This window comes from Berghia stephanieae, chromosome 3, assembly GCF_034508935.2.
Source record: "Berghia stephanieae isolate SIO BIC M18660-M18661 chromosome 3, UCSD_Bste_1.3, whole genome shotgun sequence".
NCBI classification, from domain to species: domain Eukaryota; kingdom Metazoa; phylum Mollusca; class Gastropoda; order Nudibranchia; family Aeolidiidae; genus Berghia; species Berghia stephanieae.
In genome coordinates, this window is record NC_088362.1 from 24,518,247 (window position 1) to 24,541,030 (window position 22,784).

General features: G+C 35.8%; 2 protein-coding genes across 2 annotated transcripts in view; one reads left to right on the top strand and one right to left on the bottom strand.

Moving 5' to 3' along the window:
• Nucleotides 1-3,482: 3,482 nt before the first annotated feature.
• LOC144967408 (3-oxoacyl-[acyl-carrier-protein] synthase, mitochondrial-like) lies at nt 3,483-9,720 on the bottom strand. The gene is made up of 4 exons (XM_078904573.1): nt 9,431-9,720; nt 8,158-8,361; nt 7,155-7,312; nt 3,483-4,363 (listed from the first exon to the last, which is right to left on the bottom strand). Exons 1-4 carry the CDS (start codon nt 9,573-9,575, stop codon nt 3,563-3,565), a joined length of 1,308 nt encoding a protein of 435 aa, XP_078760699.1. The 5' UTR covers nt 9,576-9,720; the 3' UTR covers nt 3,483-3,562.
• An 86-nt stretch (nt 9,721-9,806) lies between these two features.
• The window catches only part of LOC144967407 (spliceosome associated factor 3, U4/U6 recycling protein-like), a 50,574-nt gene continuing 37,596 nt past the window's right edge, over nt 9,807-22,784 (top strand). The window contains exons 1-4 of the mRNA XM_078904572.1: nt 9,807-10,010; nt 13,680-13,806; nt 14,808-14,912; nt 22,149-22,333. Coding sequence (XP_078760698.1) covers nt 9,843-10,010; nt 13,680-13,806; nt 14,808-14,912; nt 22,149-22,333 — 585 coding nt within the window. The 5' untranslated portion in view covers nt 9,807-9,842. The remainder of the gene's footprint in view (nt 10,011-13,679; nt 13,807-14,807; nt 14,913-22,148; nt 22,334-22,784) is intronic.

The following is a 22,784-nucleotide window of genomic DNA, read 5'->3' on the forward strand; positions in this document are numbered from 1 at the left end:
TAGTAATATTATCCTTTGCGTTGTGTTGTAGTTAATAGTGACGAAAGAGTTCAAGGCCGATGATGATAACTGAATGTACAACATCAAGACATTCAAATAAAATCCAGATTCCAAGTTTCATTTCTTACAGCTTATTGTGTGATAATTCCGAAATCCAAATCAAATGGCATGGTCATAAATCAATCAGTTTCATAATTCCAAGTCCGTAAATCAATCCAAATGTTAGTCGTTTTGCCTAAGTAACCATTTTCAATATGCGTGGAATATTTCTAAGTCCGTAAAATAAAAGATTCTTAGTAGGATGTTAGAACTTACGTAAGTGCAGCTCATTGTAAAGTAGAATCAGAATAATCCCGTTTTCCTCGAAACATCCTCTTTTATCCCTATCAAAATTTTACCCACAGTTCCATTGTTTCCACGCCCCCTTGCAGTTTTGACAGCTCCCTGTCAGTCTATAATCCAACCCCTAAGAGCAAGACCAAATCATAATCAAACCTGAAACGTCAATTCCTACATATTGATGTTAAACCCCGCCTTTTATGATATAACATTATTTTGATAAATGCCCCTTTCACCTGTTTCAACACCCCTAAACCAATTTAAGAATGATTGATTAAATAGTACTCAACATGATAACCTGTCCAGTAACTTGGACATAAAAACTGCCCAAATGTATCATGCATTGACCAAGTTTAACTGATATGCCTGCATTATGTACTCACTAAACCCATTTGCTGATATATAATTGACAGTTTGCACCAAATGTCTTAGATAACCTTTTGCATAGACTTACTCTCTTACACACGACCTTTGTCTTTCTGAATGAAGAGGGATCTCAAAGCACAAGCTTTCGATCTTACAGCTTGTTACAGGACAAAATAATATCATATGGAGTGTGCTGAGGATGGTGATGGTGTTATAGAGGGAATAGTAAAAGAGAAGGATGGTAATGAAAATATTAGGAAGGTTGTTGTGATGATGATGATGATGATGATGATGATGAGCAAACACAAATGAGGCTCTCTTATACTTTATATTATTTTATTTGACTTTTCTTTTCTAGCTTCAGTCAATTTTTATCGGCTACAGAGTCCATAGCTGCTCTATCATGTTAATGCAATTGTAATAAAATTTATAAAACCATAATTGTTACATGTTTGTTATCTTAAAATGTTTATTTCCAATTTATTTAGAGGGATAAATTCCTGCTCCATGGGCCAAATGACTCTGAAGGATTACTTTACTATTGTAGCTTTAACTTTCTCCTTACCGATCCTTTTCAATATTTTCCCAAAACGGCAGACTTAACCAGCAGAAAAATTGATTTTTTAATCTCTCTACAAAACACCTTTATGTTCTTATTAATCAAAAAAAAGATCATTCTTCAAATTTGTAATGTACAAAATAAATTTGAATTTTAAAAATGTATATAATGTGTCGTAACAAATGTGACGATTTTGCTACAGGTGGTAAGGAGAGGGATAATAATAATAATAATAATAATAATAATAATAATAATAATAATAATAATAATAATAATAATAATGATAATAATAACGAAAAAGTCATAATCTCCCTGATGATGGTAAAGATATTAGGTTATGTATATTCTTTATAATATTGTATTGTGTATCCAAATGACAAATTGCCACTATTTTGAGGACAATAAAGACATATTAGTATTATTATTATTATTATCATGCGGCTATGTGGTCTAGTGGTATGACACTCACTTTTGGATCAGACGGTCCTGGGCTCGAGCCTCGCTCGGTGCATAGTTGTCCTTTACTCACATTCTCTCACCGTACTCAGGTGTAAATGAGTACCTGGCTGTCAATAGTGTTGTCTCTGTCGAAAAATTGTAATACATCGCCTAACAGGTGCCATGTGTAGTTCCACATGTTACGTGTTGCTGTTGGTCAGGGGCCCTTTGTAAAGCGCTTGGAGCACATTTAGTGGATATTGCGTTATATAAAAGCTCATTTTATTGGTTATTATTATTATTATTATTATTATTGTTATTATTATTATTATTATTATTGTTATTGTTATTGTTATTATTATTATTATTATTATTATTATTATTATTATTATTACTATTATTATTATTATTATTATTATTATTATTATTATTATTATTATTACAGTAGAATTACTTTAAACCGAAATTTTGGGGACCTTCTAAACCATTTCGGTTTAAAGACATTTTGGTTTAAAGCAAGTTCCCGTTTTGTGATGTTTTTTAAGGGTGGTACTATTTAATTGCTCATTTAATCACACCACGGGTTGTTTCCCCTTAAATAAAGTTGTTGAATAAATGCCGTCTTGGTAACCATTTAATTTTTTTAATTTTTAAAAATTTTATTTTATTTTTATTTTTTTGGATGTATTTTAAAATATTTTTGGGGTTTTGTTTTTCCATTCAAAATTGTTGAAAAATTTGAGTTCGGGATGCCGTGTTTTTTTAACATATCTCCGTCTTGCTCAACTTTTTTTCATCGACTTCACATATATTTTATTTTAACGTATAAGTACAGTGCTTTATTTTAAACATCTTTAAGTAAAATGTAAAGCTAAAATAAGATTGAAAGTTTGTGTGCGATAATTGATAATGCGCAGCTACTCAGAGGTGAAGTGAAATGAAAATGAAAAGGCATGTCATTGCTAAGCTGTCTACTCCACACCCCTCTTTTGTTGAAAAGCCATTAGGTTCAAAGGCCTAATTACATAGAACCCCCCCCCCCCTTCACACCCTCACATACACATTTAAACAAATTGGAAATGAAATGGCATGTCAATGGTAAGTTGTCTACACCCACCCCCCCTTATTGTCGTGTTGAAAATCCAGTCAGTTCCAAAGCATCAACACAAGAGCAAGAACATCCTGCGAGATTATACACCCCTACCTCCCCCTCTTTCTTACTTTTTCGCCTGCCAGTCACCCGTTGTCTTCCTTTTCCAGTCTGCGCGATTGTGGTGATGGTCAAGCCCAAGTGCAGTGATTGAAGTGTTTGTCTACCCCTCAACCCCACCCATACCCTCACCCTCATCTTATACTTACGCTCTTTGTTTAATATTGCCGGGCATTATTATGTGTGGCCACCTTCCCAAATTTTTGAAGAAAAATAGAGAGAGAAAGAGGGAAGGTGCTCTCAAGTTGTTTCGGTTTAAAGAAAGTCCTGCTTAGAAGTATTTCGGTTCATCGGAAGAATTTGTACAAAGATTATGAAGAAACTAGTACAATTTATTAAATTCTTTGCGATTTAAGGTATTTTTCGGTTTAGCTCTTTCGGTTTAAAGTAATTTTACTGTATTATTATTATTATTATTATTATTATTATTATTATTATTATTACTATTATTATTATTATTATTATTATTATTATTATTATTATTATTATTATTATTATTATTATTATTATTATTATTATTATTTATATTAAACAATATTTAAAAAATAAAAAAATAAAATAAAATTCCCTTTTTTTTCATCCCATAGGGGAAATTTGTCTCTAGAGTCTGTTACAACGGAAGACTGGAATAATCCCACACAACCTAAATTTCACTCTTGTCTATGTTCTCCAAAACACACAGTGGCATTCGTACCTCCAAATCCAAATGAGTTTGAGAGAGCTATTCTGGGGCTGCCATTCTTAACCCATTTGGCTGGCCCTTCCATGACATACTTCAACTCACAATCAGTTGACGGGCTTTCAAGATTGGCAGTCTGGGGAACAATGCCTGACTGAACAGCCAAGACGGTGAATAAAGCTTCTACACCTCCCGCTGCCCCTAGTAAATGTCCCGTTGCACCTTTGGTTGAATTTACTAAAACGTTATCAGCATGATGTCCGAATAGATTGACAATAGCCTTACTCTCAGCGGTGTCACCTAAGGGCGTTGAAGTGGCATGGCAGTTGATATGCCCCACTTGTTCTAAGCTAATTCCAGCATCATCGATAGACGTTTGCATGCATCGTAAGGCTCCATCACCATCAGCACATGGAGCTGTGAGGTGATTGGCATCCCCCGACATTCCATAGCCTAACACTTCGGCATATATTGTAGCACCTCTAGCTTTGGCATGATTCATTTCTTCTAAAACTAACACTGCAGCACCTTCCGACATTACAAAACCATCTCTCTTTGCATCGAATGGCCGAGAAGCCAATTCTGGGGTGGCGTTAAAATTTGTACTTAATGCCCTCATTCGTGAAAATCCAGCCATTCCGAGTGGGGTGACTGATGCTTCTGTGCCACCGCAAACAATGACGTCAGCACTCCCATGCTGTATGAGTCTAGATGCATCTCCTATGGCATGTAAACTTGTAGTACATGCCGTTGACACCGAATGATTTGGACCCTGTGGAATGGAAAGAATTTTAAAAGTTGAAAAATTGTAAGGTAGATGATGACTTTTTCGTTTTTATTATTATTATTATTATTATTATTATTATTATTATTATTATTATTATTATTATTATTATTATTATTATTATTATTATTATTATTATTATTATTATTATTATTATTATTAACATTAGAGCTACAATAGTAAAGTAATCCTTCAGAGTCATTTGGACCATGGAGCAAGAATTATTATTATTATTATTATTATTATTATTATTATTATTATTATTATTATTATTACTATTATTATTATTATTATTATTATTATTATTATTATTATTATTATTATTATTATTATTATTATTATCATTTTTCTTCTTCTTCCTCTTCTTCTTCTTCTTATTATTATTATGATTATTATTATGATTATTATTATGATGATGATGATTATTATTATTATTATTATTATTATTATTATTATTATTATTATTATTATTATTATTATTATTATTATTATTATTATTATTAACATTAAAGCTACAATAGTAAAGTAATCCTTCAGAGTCATTTGGCCCATGGAGCAGGAATTTATCCCTCTAAATAAATTGTAAATAAACATTTTAAGATAACAAACAAGTAACAATTATGGTTTTATAAATTTTATTACAATTGCATTAACATGATAGAGCAGCTATGGACTCTGTAAGCCGATAAAAATTGACCAAAACTAGAAAAGAAAAGTTAAATACTATAAAGTATAACAGAGCCTCATTTGTGTTTGCTCATCAGACAAAAAGACTTCCAGTCCTGGTGACACACAGACATCAGGTGATCAGCTCATAAAAAAAAAATCAATTAGGAAGTGTCAATGATTAATGATCATAATAAAATTTTTCAATCACATATTGTGCTTTTATGACATCTTGTGATATGGCACTCGATTTCAGAACTGTTGGTTTGAGTCCAACTGATGGCACAAAATTCAGTCATTAGAAAAGTCTCTTTACTCACATTCTCTCACACAACACAAGTGTAAAAACAGTACCTGGCCGGTAACAGTCAGAGTAACAGTAACAACACTGTCTCTGTTAAAATAAAAATTGTAACTTGCTGTTGGTAATGGACCGCTTGTCAAGTGCTTTGATCATACAGTGCAACCCCTTGATAACAACATCGCCCAGGACCAGAAAATTATGTCATTATCCATGGGTGTCATTATTTAGGTGTTCTCAAGATGCCGGAAAAATGGGGTGTGGTGAGACCAGTGACTATATAACTGCGATGCACGGACAGTGATTGAGAGAAGGCATGTCTCAACAACGTTAAACTGTGTATTTCTCCTGTTTTCACAGGGTATACCAGTTACATTTTCGCTCTCCAATGTGTATTGCCATTGTTTTGATGGTAAACAGTGCTCAACGCCATTTAACAAAATATAAATAAATTTTAAAATGCAAGTGCCAATATGATAGCACCAAATCCATGCGATACTGCAGGTGAGTTTTGAATACCGAAATTTTTATTTAAGTGTACCAAAATTTAGAAGCACTTAAAGATTAGTAGATCTACATTTTGCGATATTAAGATAAACAAAACAAAAACAAACAAAAAACGAACCAGGTAAGCCAGAATAAGATCAAATTTAGACTGATGTTTAGAGATTCAGATGATTTTTCAAATGAAAGTAATAAAGTGAAAGAGGCTGTTATTGTTTTGCCCACTATTCCAACATATCATAAGACCATAAATATCCATAAGTGCCCCCATTGTTCACAGCATTGCCTGATCCATCAGTTAACCTCCACTGACCTCAGACAGGTAGCTAACATAGAAGGTTAATGGAACCTTGAGAGTTCCATCCACTGATAAACTGCTTTTGCCATGGTTCCATATTAGTAAGTGCTGATTCCACACAGTATAGTAAATATGGGGCAGCGTGGCTCAGCGGTACGGTCTTTGTTTCGCACTCGAAAGGTATCAAGTTCAATCACCCGCATTGCGCTGTGTGGCCTTGAGCAAGTCACCTAGCCGTAGCTTAATTTGCGGCACTGCAATGTGGCTGATGCTTGAGTTATTCCAGACTTCCCTTGGAATAGACCCCAGAGACAAATGCCCCTTGAGAGTTCCATCCACTGATAAACTGCTTTTGCCATGGTTCCATATTAGTAAGTGCTGATTCCACACAGTTTAGTAAATATGGGGCAGCGTGGCTCAGCGGTACGGTCTTTGCTTCGCACTCGAAAGGTATCAAGTTCAATCACCCGCATTGCACTGTGTGGCCTTGAGCAAGTCACCTAGCCGTAGCTTAATTTGCGGCACTGCAATGTGGCTGATGCTTGAGTTATTCCAGACTTCCCTTGGAATAGACCCCAGAGACAAATGCCCATATGGTAAGAATAAAGGGAATTTCATTTTTTAAAAAAGTTTTATGATTGGTCGGTAACAAAGGGATCTCATTGGGAGGAAAAAATGTATTTTTTTATTGGTTAAGAGTACAAGATGACGATGGTCGGGTATCAAAGATCGGTTTCAACTGCTGATTATTTTTATAATGATGTCGCGAAACAGGGGTTTTACTAAAATGTATGTCGCTATTTGATTTTTAAAATTACTAATAGCATATAGCAACAAAATCGGGACCATTGTTCAATGTCACTATCCAGGGATTGTCGTTATTCAGGAGTGTTGTTATAGAGAGGTTGCACTGTATTTAGTGGATGCTGCACAAGTCCTATAAAAACGGGCTCATTATTTTCTATTTCTTGCTTTTCTCCGCGATTCATCACAAGTGCAATTGTACAAACCTGAAAACCATGAGCAAGACTGACACATCCTGCTGTCATGTTGACAAGGATTCTGGGAATGAACCAAGGACTGATACGTCGATACTTCCCACTTCTGAGTTGCTCACCAGCATCTACAATTTCCTCAAGGGGAACCATCCCTGTACCAATGCAAACACCTGATTTGAAAAGAGAATTATGCAATGGGTCAGCAGCCTTTATCCTTGTGACAAAAACATATAGTGGTCTTTGCCTAAATGCATAGTTGGTATGTAACTAGAAAAACATACATTATAGATGAATCTTGCTATTTATTGGGCAGATTTCAATAAGGACAGAAAAAGGGGATAAGTTGGGGAGGGGAGGGGGAGCATCCCTATCTGACTTGCCAAGAAATGAAGTTTATGCTTTGTTGTAAGTTTAGAACTGTCTTTGGCCCATTTTCAGTTTCGGTTGAAAAACTTGCCCTCTGCTAGAGTAATATGGTTTACTACATATTCCTAGCAGTTGAACCACATTTCAGTTATTGCACAAAAAAACAAAACAAAACAACAAAATCTGTTAGATAATTATTTCCATCAAGTTAAATATCAGTTGTACATATAAAATGTAGTCCTTCAGGGCTATTTGGCCCACAGAGCCAGAGTTTATCCCGGTTTCTAAAACGTGAAACGGACAGTAGATTTGGATAGGATGCTATTACAAGGTTCTTACCACTATATCTTCCAAACCAGCTACCCAATCACTGCTGGGTCAGAAAAAATCTCAACTTCACCTGGGATCGATCTCAGTCCATTTGTGATTGAAGCGAGAACTCTACCACCTCAGCTATCTGGGGGGGGGGGGGGGGGGGGGAATGTTAACAAAAACTGACTGAACCCTTATTTTTGTCTTGATCAGTTTTCTTCCATTGTTCTTCTTTTTTTTTTTTGTTGTTGCTGTTGGAGGGAGTGGGGGTGACAAGGGTGGATTGTTGGAAAGGGCTGCCATATTAAAATAATCCTACCCTAAAGGACAAACCCACCAGTTCGTTGCTTTTCAGATAATTTTTCAGGCCTCCATTTCGCCATCTCTAAGGCTTCATCTACAGCTACGAGACAAAATCTGGTCATTTGAGTAGCAGCTCTCAGATCAACATCTGGCAGTAGGTCATCATGAAAGCAGCCCTCCAGTTTTCCTTTCGGTACAAATCCAGCAACTTTACATGGAATCTGATCAAATTTGAAACCTGAAAATTAAAGACAATAAACTAGAGATCATGTGGAACTTTTTTGAGACATTTAGTTTATTGGTGACGAGTAATATCAGTGGAGTGCTAACCGTTTTCCTGAGATCCACGGGAATCAGTAATTTTGATTGAATTATATTTCCCCCAATCAAAAGACTTGATATGTGGTGGGACAAAATGGTGCAGTTTCTCCATCTTTAGAGACATCGATGAGAGTTTATCATCTCATATAATCTATACTCTGTAAAACATAATCTTTACTCTGTAAACGTGGGCCTTCTCGGTCTTGATTCCACCGGCACCACCAGAGGACATAGATTCAAACTCTCCAAGGAAAGGTGTTCTCTAAACCTAAGGCAGAACTTTTTCTCACTTCGGGTAGTCAACAAATGGAACCGCCTGCCTGCAACAGTTGTCGATGCCCCTTCATTGCAGGCTTTCAAGCGCTGTCTTGATGCTCATTGTGAAACAGTAAAATACTGTTTGTAAAGTTTAATTCAGACACCTCCTTCCACTATGTGGCATGCCCAGTTTTGAGAGACATGAATTAAATACGTTCACGAATTCACAGGAGCAGATAAACGGCAGTAAAAGCCTACATAAATCTGGACTTATATCATATCATATATCATATCATTTGCTCTAAATTAGGGGATTAATGCAGTAAAAATGGGGCTTAAAGGCAATTGTTCAAAATTTTACTCGTTTTTTTCACTTCTTCTCACGATCAGCACTGATTCAGTATTTCAATTAAACAATAATTGAAGACTAGATACTATAAGTAGCTTATTCTACAGGTGCATTTCACGATAAGTTGGACTAATAGGCGAGTGGACAAACAGGTGTAAAGCTTTTGATAAAATCTTGTTAAAATAATCATTTCACAGAATAGATGTTTCTTCTGTGTACTTATTTGTTCTACGGCTGCTAGAAATGTATTCCTTCTCAGCTGCCAATAAATGAAATTAGAGGTAAAAGTTAAAATAATCACTTAAACTTAACTTGGCTGACTTAAGCTTCAGGTTAAGAGTTCAAATGATTCATCATGATCGTATATTGTCAAACATACCATGCTCTTTGCTGTCAATTTTGGAGATTCCCACTTGACCTTCCAGCAATCGTTGCCAGACAGTTCTGACACCAACACCAAGACAGGATACAATTCCCATTCCTGTAACCACGACTTTTCGCCCTGGTTTCAAACATTGTGACATGATACGATTGAAATAAATACAACACTTTTCTCTTTGTTTATATTTCCTGTCAATAGTCAATATCAGATTAGTCTCAAGTTAGATTCAATATATGAATTAGCACTGAGAGTACTGAATCGAGCGTCCTTCTTTTTCCCTAGCAGTGTATAAACAATGTTTTTCAAATTTTTCGTATTTCACTTCAAACAGCCAAGCATTTTGCAATAACCAGTGCTCTCCTCAATGAAAAACACACTTTCAGTGTCCCACACGCAAAACAAACGAAATATGGCGGACTACACTACATCTGCACAAGTACAAGACGTTGAAATGGAACCGGACACTGATCCGAGTGAAATTGATGAGGAAAAAGAAGAATCACCAGATAGTGATTCACCAAGTGAAGATGAGAAGGATGAGGAAAGAGAAAATAAAGTCGCTGCCCTTGCCAAACAAGTAAGCCACTTTTTAATTCGATGGTGTTTGTTACAATTTACAGACGCCTGTGCCTGTACTGTACAGGCTGTACTGTACACTGTACTGTCTGGGAATAACGAAAACGAGTTTGAATTGCCTCCCATGGCAATTCGGACCCCGAGTCTGAATTGCTTCCCGTCTAAACTGTCTCTATCTGAATAGAACTCAGTGGCTAACCAGGGTTGAGTCTGAATAGTCTCCAATGGCTCTTCGATTCGGAACATCGCAATGCAATGCGCCCGAATAATGAACTTATCTAGAGAGGTGGGCTGGTGTTACCAATACTTAGCTTCTATACCAGGATAAATCATTCGTTTGGACCGAAAAATAAATAAAAAACTTACCGCTTACCGTCAAAAGCAGTTTAGATTTGAAGATGCATTTGTTTTCTATCAAAAAACATTCGGTAATGGACAATCCTTGATGACTTTGAATTTCAAAAGTTGTGTTGAAATTATATCCTAATTGTTTTCATGATTAATTCCTCGCGAAATCGTGTGGGTATCGTTTCTGTTATCAAGGTACCGCCTAGCCAGGCAGGGTTGCCAGATCATTTTTGAGTAAGAGACCAAACTAGCTATAGCAAGAGGCCAGATTCCTCGGCAGGAGCCCAAATACCACCAAACCCACCTTAGCCTCGCGAAAACTCTTTAGATTTGTTAAACAATTTAGATAGGATAAGGAAAATTCGTATATATAGAAGCATTAGCAAATGCAATCTGTGGCGTTAGCACGTGTTGCATTTAGATATTTAGATTGCCAAATAAAATAAGTTTTACCGGTACCAGAGTAAAACGATATAACGGGGAAAGTCAGAGGAAGCCAAAAAGTTGGTTACAGGAGGCCAAGTGGCCAAACCAAATTTTGGGAGGCCAAATGGCTTGGGAAAAGGCCAAATTTCTCAAATTTGGCCACCAGGAGGCCAAACTAGCAACCCTGGCCCCAGGTTTTTAAAAAAGTTTATTGGGAAAAAGATACGGAACAAAGTGTCCATAGATAGGTATGCAATTTGGTGCATTAGTGCAGTAAAAAGGCCTTTTTTTCTTTTATTCAATAAACTTGACTGCTGGTGGACCCTAGGCCTCTCTACAAGTCCAAGAAATAATACTCACTTTTTCTCTGCTCCAACGAAAATATCTACCCCCTACCGGTCTAATTATTTGTAGCAGACGACAAATTTCTCAAAACGGTCACGTGACACTGTAAAAACAACACAGGAAGTCCATGAAAGCTTATTTACGGCATTTCCTTTGAACCGTGTAAACAACAAAATTTCGTTTTCATTCGACTCAACGGGTCAGATTGGCCGGTATTTTTTAACGAACTAAAGTTCTGAAAAATCAAAATGTTTCTTAGAAAGGTGAAAGATGTTAGTTTTTGAAACAGAGGTAGGTTTTTAAAAAAAATCTTTATATTTTACGTGAATGCAATCTCAAGGCGAGTTGGACGTGCAGCGGAGGTTGGTAGGCCAAAGGCCCACCTCTCTAGAGTGAAACTCTCAGTTATTATTCATATTCCGTTTGCATTTATAGAAACTAGTGCGGGGCAGTCCTATGCAAGCTAAGGACCAAGGTGATCTTGATGATACATTTGATGCATTGATACACACATTTCGTACACCAACTGTTGACAATCGTGTTTCAGTTTAATTAGCAATTCAATACAGTTTTTAATTGAAGGCATCATAGTCAAAGATGTTGGTTCAATTAATTTTTCACTTAGAATTTTCTATTTAATAAGTGGCAAAAGTTTAAATGTGGTCTGAGACTATTTAAAGTATAAAACAAGCTTATATGCATAATTCTATGCAAATCCCCAAAAATGTATGAGAAAAATATTGGTGAAAACCGGCATCATTATATGATGCCGGTTTTCACCAATATTTTTTTAAATTATAGAAACAAAAGATGATCAATCAAGTTAACAGGTTGGTAGGTAGTGAAAATTTAAATGGTTGGTGGACTATGAACAGATTTGATGATTAACAACTTTCTACCTGGTTGAAAATAAAAAGACGAATTGCCAGTTTGACGTTTTCATATCAAAGTGATAAAAGAAATTTCATTGATCCCTTTGCTTTAAAATAATTTTTTTTAAAAGCTGGATTTGACATTTGATTACTATTTACTATCATCTTGTGTTAAATATCACTTGATATTGACTGTTTTGGGACACAAATACCACTATCTAGTATTTTTTTTTTCAGAATATTTGGTATTTTTCACGCCTAGTTTGGCATTTTGCATAAAATCTTTGTGCCCATTTGCTACATGTGTCTGGGAATAACAAAAATTGGTAATTCTCAGACAGGTGTCTTGGGATAACCAATTTTCAATATTCCCAGTACAACGGGTTATCTCCCGTGATACTTAACAGATTTGTTACTGGTATCTAGTTAAGTTACAATCGCTTTTGTACAACAACAGTCGATTTTACCAATTTAAACAAATTGGCAACACATTGAGAATACTTTGATCTGTATTTTGGTACCAAACACTCTATCATTAGAATAACCGTCTTTGAGATATTTTGCATTTAGATATCAGCACAATTTCCATTATAGTTTGTTACATTTAGTTTATTGATTGCATTATTATAAGCAAACAAAACAATAGAAACTCTCAAAACTTGCTCTAACCGATGGAGGAATAAAGTAACCTTTCATTCATTCCCTCACAATTTGTGCGTCACTCTTAGTTCTTTGATGGTATGCGATAACATCTTAGTGCAGCTGTCTGATTTGTTGCGCTTTGATCATTGCTGGTTCAGAGGCATGTGGATTCTGGTCAAGATGTCTTCATCACACAAGTTATATATAATAGATTCTATTTGTGGAAGAATAAAAGTTGTTCTCTGTTTCTATTCGAAGAATTCAATTTTTTATTGGAAAAATTAATTCATTTTAAATTACAGAAAAACAGTCTATTTAGGATTGAAATATCACGATCATTATATACAGCACTGGCATAAAATACATATGAATGGAAAGAGGAAATCTTGATAAAAATTACAGAGTAAAGAAATTTGTGTTTAAACTCATGGTGAAGCGATAACAAAGAGATGAAAGTGAACATAAATCGACTGGTATCACCCGATATCACCGTAGCTGAACTCACTAGGGGATTCCCCCTAATTTGGCTGGCGTGACTCCGGGTTAACCTCGGGTCATCACTTGAACTAAGTTACCGCTCAGGCGATATTTTCATTACTGTGATGGACTCCATAACTTTCTAAAAGCCTAGAACTGTGGATCCATCCTCAAAGAATTGGAGCTACTACAGAACAACGGCGATGATGATGACTATCACATCCTGTCCAGCACACTTTTTATCTGCGTGGCATTGTCAGATGTTTCCCATATAGGTATTCCAGGATGGATAATCCATCGTATCAAATGTGTGCTGATGTCAACAGGACCTACCCAAGATGTTGTCCAAATCAGCAAATTGAGGGATTTTGGGGAGGGACGAAAATGCTCGAACCCAGAACCTCGTTAATACAGTGCAATGCCAAAGCGACCTCACTCCTTCATCAATTCAAATGGTTTCTTTAATTTTCTTTCCAAACCTTTAGTGCCTTATTCATGTTCTTTTCTTCAGCAATAGGATAGAAACTTTTGTAACTATTTACAATCTATTTCATTCACAGATATCACAAAACCCTTACTCATATGATCCTCATATCAAACGGATTAAGTTACTTCGGGAGATGGGAGAGTTACCGAGACTGAGAGCAGCAAGAGAGGAAATGAGTGTGTATTTCCCTCTCACAGAAGGTAATTTAAAAAAATATTTATAAATAATATATTTTTAAAAAACAAAAAACTAGACAGTCACTTCTCGGTAGTCAGACATCTTTATTCTACGAATGGAATCACAGACCAAAAGGAATTTGAGGTCCCAAGCCAACAATGATATGGCAGAAATAAATAATTTACATTTTTTTTAAAAATTTGAGCTTTTATATAGCGCATTATCCACTAAACATGCTCAAAGCATTTTAAAAGGGGTCCAACAGCAACATATACCATGTAGAACGAGACATGATGCCTGTTAGGCGATATTACAATTTTATTTGGCCAGAGACAATGCTGTTAGCGGCCAGGTACTCATTTTACATCTGAGTACAGTGAGAGAAAGTGAGTAAAGAACCTTTTTCAAGGACTCAACTCTGCGCAGAGTGAGGCTCGAACCCAGGACCTTCTGATCCGAAAGCAAGTCATTCCGCTAGACCACATAGCCGCACAATTTAATACTGTGTTTCCATGGATTTTCCATGCTCCATGCGCTTCACATTGTTTCGTTTAACAGTGCTGGTCATCTTGAAGGCATTCTTTTTGCACTAACACACACTACTAATTACAACGTCCATCACTGGCTATAGCCAGGTACTCTTGAGTTGATTGGGGTATTGTCTATTATGTGCTTTACCCAAGAACACGACATTGGACCAGAATTTTTCACAAATTGCTGTCAGCCATCTGGTGGCTTGACAAGACGAGACACTATACCGTTGAGCCATTGAGTCACATGACAACTTTTATGTGCTATTGAATTTCTCTCGGACAGTTGCAACAAACTTTTTAACTTGCCAAGTATTTATTTCACACCTGTGAGAATGGACTGTGGGAGAATGTGTTGAGCCTTTTTCAAGGATTCAACCGTGCTCCACGGACAGCAGGAGCAGGAACTTGAATGTTTATCGAGTGGCTTGTCTTGTCCTTTATCTCACAATGTTTTATTACCTGTCTTACTAGTTAATTTACTCTTACTACAGAATTGTGGCTCCAATGGATTGAGGATGAACTTCCCCTTGCCAGTGATGAGGAGGAAAAACAAAAAATTATCAATTTATTTGAAAGAGCGTTTCAAGACTACCAGTGTTAGTTTTTCTTCATTTGATTTTTTGGGGGGTTTTTTTCTGGGTTTTTTTTTTGTGGTTCCCTTTCTTTCTATTTGGTACTAAAAAAAAACATTTTTATTTTGAAAAATTTATATTATATTAATTTTTAAAAATTATCATAAATATTTTGGGGGTAGAATGCAGATTATTTTTTTTGTATATTACTAACATTCTGCTTGTAACATTTTGTGTTATGTATCTTGTTGTACAAAGTTATCTCAGTCGATGTTTGTGTTTCAATATATAAAATATTTACCACAATGTTTGAGACAGTCTACATTAATGTTTCAGGCTTAATTTGCCATCGTCAGGACTGAGTTGTTTTGTTGACTGTTGTTGTTTCTTGAAGTGGTTCCGGTTTAAAGTTGCTTAACAAGAATTTACGCCGATGGGGACACCTTCCGTAGATCTCACTTTTCATGTTGAGTGTGGCTTCATGAGGTTGTTTGATTATAGTATATTTTTCTTCCAGGCATAAGCTACATTGTTTTGATGTTGGTGTGTATCCTGTTGCTTTAGATAAAATTTTCCATGAAATGTTGTGGTCTATTTTGTTGTCTTTTAATTTCCAAATATGTTCGCTGAGTTTTGTGGATGTTTTTTTGTTAGTGTTTCTAAATGTTGAGGTGTGGAGGTTGTATCTTGTTTTGAAATTATTTTCTGTTAGTCCTACATATTTTTCTTGCTTGTTTGTTTTAGTTTCTGTGACTGTGGCTTGGTAAATTAAACTTGATTCTAAGCATTGTTTGTTTAGCGGGCAGTGTTCTTTATTTCTGCAGTTGCATTTTCTGGTGGGTGGGTTTTGCTCTTGTCGGTGGTTTATTAATATTTTTTTGTTGTGGCTTGAGATTATTTGTTCTATGTTGCGCATACACGAGTAGCTTATTTTTATGGTATTCCTGTTGATAATTTTATGTAGCTTGTGGTTTTTTGGAAAGTGTGTATCAATTAATTTCAGGAACTGTTGTCCTATGTTTGTGCTGACGTTTTTGTCGAAAGGTGGGTTGAACCAAGTTATGTGTCGTTTTCTTGTTTTACGTTCTTCACTTGTGTGTTGGGGTTTACATGAGGGGGAGGCGTCTGTGTATTCAAATGGTGTGTTGTATCCGCTTTTTGTGAGTGCTTCTTTGTAGGGGGTGGCTGCGACGTTGAATATCTCTCTGTTTTCCGAAAGTTTGCTCACCCTCAGTGCTATGTTTTTTGGTATGTTTTCAATGACGGGATGGGGGTGGTTGCTGTTTTTATTAATGTAGCTAATGGTGTTGTTTGGTTTTCTGAACGGTTGGAATGAATTGGATTTTATGTTGAATGTGATGTCAAGGAAGTCAACTGTTTTTTTGTTTGCTTCTATCGTGATTTTCAAATTGTTGTTTTGGAATATTTTACAGATTTGTTTTTTGATGTTTTCGTTCGCTCTTGGTCGTCTGTTGGTTATAGCGAGTCCGTCATCTCTATAGAGGCCGATGTATGTGTGTGTATGTTGCAGTTGTGACAGGATGTAGAGTCCGACCAGTTCGCATGTTTCAGCACCGTCGAACGAACCCATTGTTACGTCGAAATCATTATGTCGCTTTGTCCACGGCGTGTTGTCATAGTATAGTGTGCTGTGCTTGGTGTGTTTGATGATGTGTTTTTCCTCTTCTGTGATGTGGGTATATTTTGTTGCGAATTCCAATGCTTTGTTTAGTAAGTCTGGGGTGATGGAGGGGTAAAAATCGCAAATGTCGAAAGAGATGAAGGTGCAATTTTCTTTGTTTTGGATATTTTTAAACCATTCGATGACTTCATCGGTGTTTTTCCACTGGTTGAATTTAGTTGCTTCTTTGACGTTTTTATTTATTTTTTCTAATATCTTTTTGCTGATTTTTCCAATTTCAGATTTGTATGGATTTATTAGTCTACATTTTGGATTATTTTTGAAGTCAGGCTTGTGATCTTTTAATGTGATGAACGCTTCTCTTCTTGGTGCTATATCGATTCGATCGCTAAGGTCAAGTCTGTTCGCTATATTCTTATCTTCTTTTGTGATCTCTTCGGTTCTATGTGTTCTGTCTTTCTTATAGTCTTTGTTGATTTGTTTGTGTGTCATTTTATCATATTCCTCAGGTGTCATTTTGTAATAGTTGTTGGATTTGTCGGCTGGTATCAGAAGTTGTTTTTCTTTGTTTATTTTCTTCACATCGTTAGTCAGTTGGTTTTGGAAGTTGTTATTTTTGTTTTTGAACTGAACACTTTGAATGAGATCTGAAAGTCCGTCTTCTAATTTTTTAAATTCAGGTATTGGGGGGGGGGGGGGGTGAATTTGTAGAGTTGAAGCCGTACGTTTTCTTGTGGGTGGGTTCTAAATGTGGGTTCAGGAAAAGGAATGTTCTCCATCGTAGATTCTTGACAAATGTTTCTGTTCTTGCTATTAGTGATTTGATGTAAGATTTTCTGTTGCAGGTAGGAATATTCTTTGTAGAATATGGGAAAGTAGTAGGTCTAAGTTGTGGCGTAGTGTCCATTTTGTGTCTAAGAGTGCTCAACGGTGCGGAGCTGTGTATTGAATTGTGTTTGATACAAATATGGTACGAAAAGTGCTCGACATGCAGTAATGGAGCGAATTATTATTATTTAAAATATTTACCACAATGTTTGAGACAGTCTACATTAATGTTTCAGGCTTAATTTGCCATCGTCAGGACTGAGTTGTTTTGTTGTGCTCAACAATTCAAGAAACAACAACAGTCAACAAAACAACTCAGTCCTGACGATGGCAAATTAAGCCTGAAACATTAATGTAGACTGTCTCAAACATTGTGGTAAATATTTTAAATAATAATAATTCGCTCCATTACTGCATGTCGAGCACTTTTCGTACCATATTTGTATCAAACACAATTCAATACACAGCTCCGCACCGTTGAGCACTCTTAGACACAAAATGGACACTACGCCACAACTTAGACCTACTACTTTCCCATATTCTACAAAGAATATTCCTACCTGCAACAGAAAATCTTACATCAAATCCCTAATAGCAAGAACAGAAACATTTGTCAAGAATCTACGATGGAGAACATTCCTTTTCCTGAACCCACATTTAGAACCCACCCACAAGAAAACGTACGGCTTCAACTCTACAAATTCACCCCCCCCCAATACCTGAATTTAAAAAATTAGAAGACGGACTTTCAGATCTCATTCAAAGTGTACAGTTCAAAAACAAAAATAACAACTTCCAAAACCAACTGACTAACGATGTGAAGAAAATAAACAAAGAAAAACAACTTCTGATACCAGCCGACAAATCCAACAACTATTACAAAATGACACCTGAGGAATATGATAAAATGACACACAAACAAATCAACAAAGACTATAAGAAAGACAGAACACATAGAACCGAAGAGATCACAAAAGAAGATAAGAATATAGCGAACAGACTTGACCTTAGCGATCGAATCGATATAGCACCAAGAAGAGAAGCGTTCATCACATTAAAAGATCACAAGCCTGACTTCAAAAATAATCCAAAATGTAGACTAATAAATCCATACAAATCTGAAATTGGAAAAATCAGCAAAAAGATATTAGAAAAAATAAATAAAAACGTCAAAGAAGCAACTAAATTCAACCAGTGGAAAAACACCGATGAAGTCATCGAATGGTTTAAAAATATCCAAAACAAAGAAAATTGCACCTTCATCTCTTTCGACATTTGCGATTTTTACCCCTCCATCACCCCAGACTTACTAAACAAAGCATTGGAATTCGCAACAAAATATACCCACATCACAGAAGAGGAAAAACACATCATCAAACACACCAAGCACAGCACACTATACTATGACAACACGCCGTGGACAAAGCGACATAATGATTTCGACGTAACAATGGGTTCGTTCGACGGTGCTGAAACATGCGAACTGGTCGGACTCTACATCCTGTCACAACTGCAACATACACACACATACATCGGCCTCTATAGAGATGACGGACTCGCTATAACCAAGAGCGAACGAAAACATCAAAAAACAAATCTGTAAAATATTCCAAAACAACAATTTGAAAATCACGATAGAAGCAAACAAAAAAACAGTTGACTTCCTTGACATCACATTCAACATAAAATCCAATTCATTCCAACCGTTCAGAAAACCAAACAACACCATTAGCTACATTAATAAAAACAGCAACCACCCCCGTCCCGTCATTGAAAACATACCAAAAAACATAGCACTGAGGGTGAGCAAACTTTCGGAAAACAGAGAGATATTCAACGTCGCAGCCACCCCCTACAAAGAAGCACTCACAAAAAGCGGATACAACACACCATTTGAATACACAGACGCCTCCCCCTCATGTAAACCCCAACACACAAGTGAAGAACGTAAAACAAGAAAACGACACATAACTTGGTTCAACCCACCTTTCGACAAAAACGTCAGCACAAACATAGGACAACAGTTCCTGAAATTAATTGATACACACTTTCCAAAAAACCACAAGCTACATAAAATTATCAACAGGAATACCATAAAAATAAGCTACTCGTGTATGCGCAACATAGAACAAATAATCTCAAGCCACAACAAAAAAATATTAATAAACCACCGACAAGAGCAAAACCCACCCACCAGAAAATGCAACTGCAGAAATAAAGAACACTGCCCGCTAAACAAACAATGCTTAGAATCAAGTTTAATTTACCAAGCCACAGTCACAGAAACTAAAACAAACAAGCAAGAAAAATATGTAGGACTAACAGAAAATAATTTCAAAACAAGATACAACCTCCACACCTCAACATTTAGAAACACTAACAAAAAAACATCCACAAAACTCAGCGAACATATTTGGAAATTAAAAGACAACAAAATAGACCACAACATTTCATGGAAAATTTTATCTAAAGCAACAGGATACACACCAACATCAAAACAATGTAGCTTATGCCTGGAAGAAAAATATACTATAATCAAACAACCTCATGAAGCCACACTCAACATGAAAAGTGAGATCTACGGAAGGTGTCCCCATCGGCGTAAATTCTTGTTAAGCAACTTTAAACCGAACCACTTCAAGAAACAACAACAGTCAACAAAACAACTCAGTCCTGACGATGGCAAATTAAGCCTGAAACATTAATGTAGACTGTCTCAAACATTGTGGTAAATATTTTAAATAATAATAATTCGCTCCATTACTGCATGTCGAGCACTTTTCGTACCATATTTGTATCAAACACAATTCAATATATGTATATATATATATATATATATGTATATATATATATATATATATATATATATATATATATATATATATATATATATATATATAAATATATATATATATATATATGTCGGATTTCCGACAGTACGATTTTGCTCTATAAGTGCTAATATTTTTTTTAAAAATTATAGTAAAAATAAAATTTGTAACGTCAAAGAACAGAAACAATAAAAAAAGAAAATAAAAGACTTTTATTTCGTTCCTCAAAAAAATTAGATTTTATTCCATTTCAAATGCCGACTTGAAAAAACAAAACAAAAAACTTTTTATTTGTCACATCAAAAACAAAACAAATCTTGCCAACTTGCCCCCATAAAAAACAAAACAAATCTTGCCGTCTATCACGTAAGCTATAATATTATCATGCCACCTACACGCTCCGCTAAACGTGGGTGTATTCACTGCCTGGCCACTGTGCCACAGCCAGTGAGAGAGAGGTCGCTAAGTTCACGCGAGTCGTCTTCACACACACACACACACACACACCTAGTCAGTAGATAACGCACACACAGAAGTGTGTCGAACCGGACCGGAAGGTTTCTCTCTATTTTGCTACAGACACACATGCATATCTCCGGTTCTCATATCTTTTTCTCTATATTTTATTGGTTCCGTCCCGATGTGAGACGGAAAAATAATAATGCGAAATAATTATTTTTCTTCGAAATATATATTCTTCTTCGAAAGCTCTCACACGACCGCACCACCCCTTCTTCTTCTTCTTTGCTGTTGTCGTTGTCTTCTTCTTCTTCTTCTTCTTCTTCTTCTTCTTCTTCTTCTTCTTCTTCTTCTTCTTCTTCTTCTTCTTCTTCTTCTTCTTCTTCTTCTTCTTCTTCTTCTTCTTCTTCTTCTTCTTCTTCTTCTTCTTCTTCTTCTTCTTCTTCTTCTTCTTCTTCTTCTTCTTCTTCTTCTTCTTCTTCTTCTTCTTCTTCTTCTTCTATAAGAATTAATCCAAATAAACGAAAGAATCAGCATAAACAGGAGCGAATATTTGCAGCTTCCCGTCTGCACGAGATACACATCCTTCAAAAGGGTAGTAATTGTTTTCTTCCTTTCATTTTACAACTAACTCAGACCTGGGCCCTCAATTAATTGGGATTTTTTTTTTTGGTACTATAAAATAAGGACTTCGTTATAAATAAGTAGGGGAAAGTGACATGATTTGACTAGTCAATTGATGTGCCATATCTGTGTTGTGTCCATATTTTTGTCCTGTTGTGTCTATTTTTGCGTGTTCAAAAGCTCCGACAATTTTTTCACCAACCATTTACAGGCATATATATATGATCACTGATATGATTAAGAAATAAGACACATTCTGAGCTCCTTTAGAGCTACTATGTTCAGCCCATCCCGGTTTCTATAACGTTAAACAGAAAATAGCAATTTATTTGCTTGTTACTCTTTGGATAGAACAAATAGTCTCGTGCAAAGTACTTTCCACCAGATCTAATAGACACAACTACCCTATCACTGCTGAGTGGACAGATGATAAGTAAAAAATATGCAGTGCATCAGGGATCGACACCAGTCCCTTTGCATGTAGTGTGAGTACTATCAGGTCCCCCAAACATGAAATGAGTATATGATAGATAAATAAACTCTGATATAACATTGGTTTTACAAAAGTGAATTACAAGAATGAATAAAAAAAGGGTTATTAAATGTATTTACTCAAATTTTGCATAACGCTATATAATAAATGAAATAAAAATGAAAATTACCTCTATAAATATAAATTGAATGTTAACAAACAAAAATATGTGATATCTAATGCTTATAAATGATATATTGATAAAGCAAGAAAAATTATATTAAATAGGAATGAATTTTATGGAATTGTATTTTTTTTTATCAATGATTAAAGAAGATGATATAATAACTTTCAATATAAAATTAAGGGATGACAAGATATATCCATCTTCACCTTCCAAACAGCTGTTCCTTTATGGCTTGAATATGTCCAATATGCCATTGGGCGTCTCGGTGAAGAAGACGGAGTATCAAAGGTGCGAGAGGCATTTGAACGAGCCATCAGTGCCGTGGGTCTTCATGTGTCCCAGGGCAGTAACATCTGGGAGGCTTACAGGGAGTTTGAACATGCCATTCTCTCTGGACTTCTGGTAAATGTGATATTCTTGGAAGTGAATAACAATGTGAGATTGAAGGAGATAATGTGGTAGTGGCGTTGTACTACAGACAAATGAGATATTGTGGTAGTGGCTTTGTTTCATTATCTCATTCGTCTGTAGTGTTTCATTCATCCTGTTTTGTTGATAGAGGGGAAACCTGAAATGTCCATTTTATCTGTTTTCATAGATTAAATTGAACCTTACATTCAATTTCACATTGTTATTTATTTCTCCGAGCTTCGAGGATTAACATTTACATATTCGTGGAATTGAAATTAATGTCAAGGGTTCCCATAGTGGGCAGGGAAGCACTTACTGTGTCTTCTATCCCCATTTATCTTCTTTCCAACATGCTTTCTGTCTTTGTCTTGGGATGAGATTACTTGGGTTTTGTCCTGGCACTGGCCAGATACTCTTGCTCGAAGGGAAACAGTCAAATGTA

Excerpts from the sequence above, each read along its gene's own strand:
- LOC144967408 (XM_078904573.1), bottom strand. The coding sequence starts at position 9,575 with ATGTCACAATGTTTGAAACCAGGGCGAAAAGTCGTGGTTACAGGAATG. Across the intron at positions 8,362-9,430 it reads AATTGACAGCAAAGAGCATG|GTTTCAAATTTGATCAGATT; the intron begins GTATGTTTGACA and ends TTTAATTTTCAG. Across the intron at positions 4,364-7,154 it reads GTCTTGCTCATGGTTTTCAG|GGTCCAAATCATTCGGTGTC; the intron begins GTTTGTACAATT and ends TCCATTCCACAG.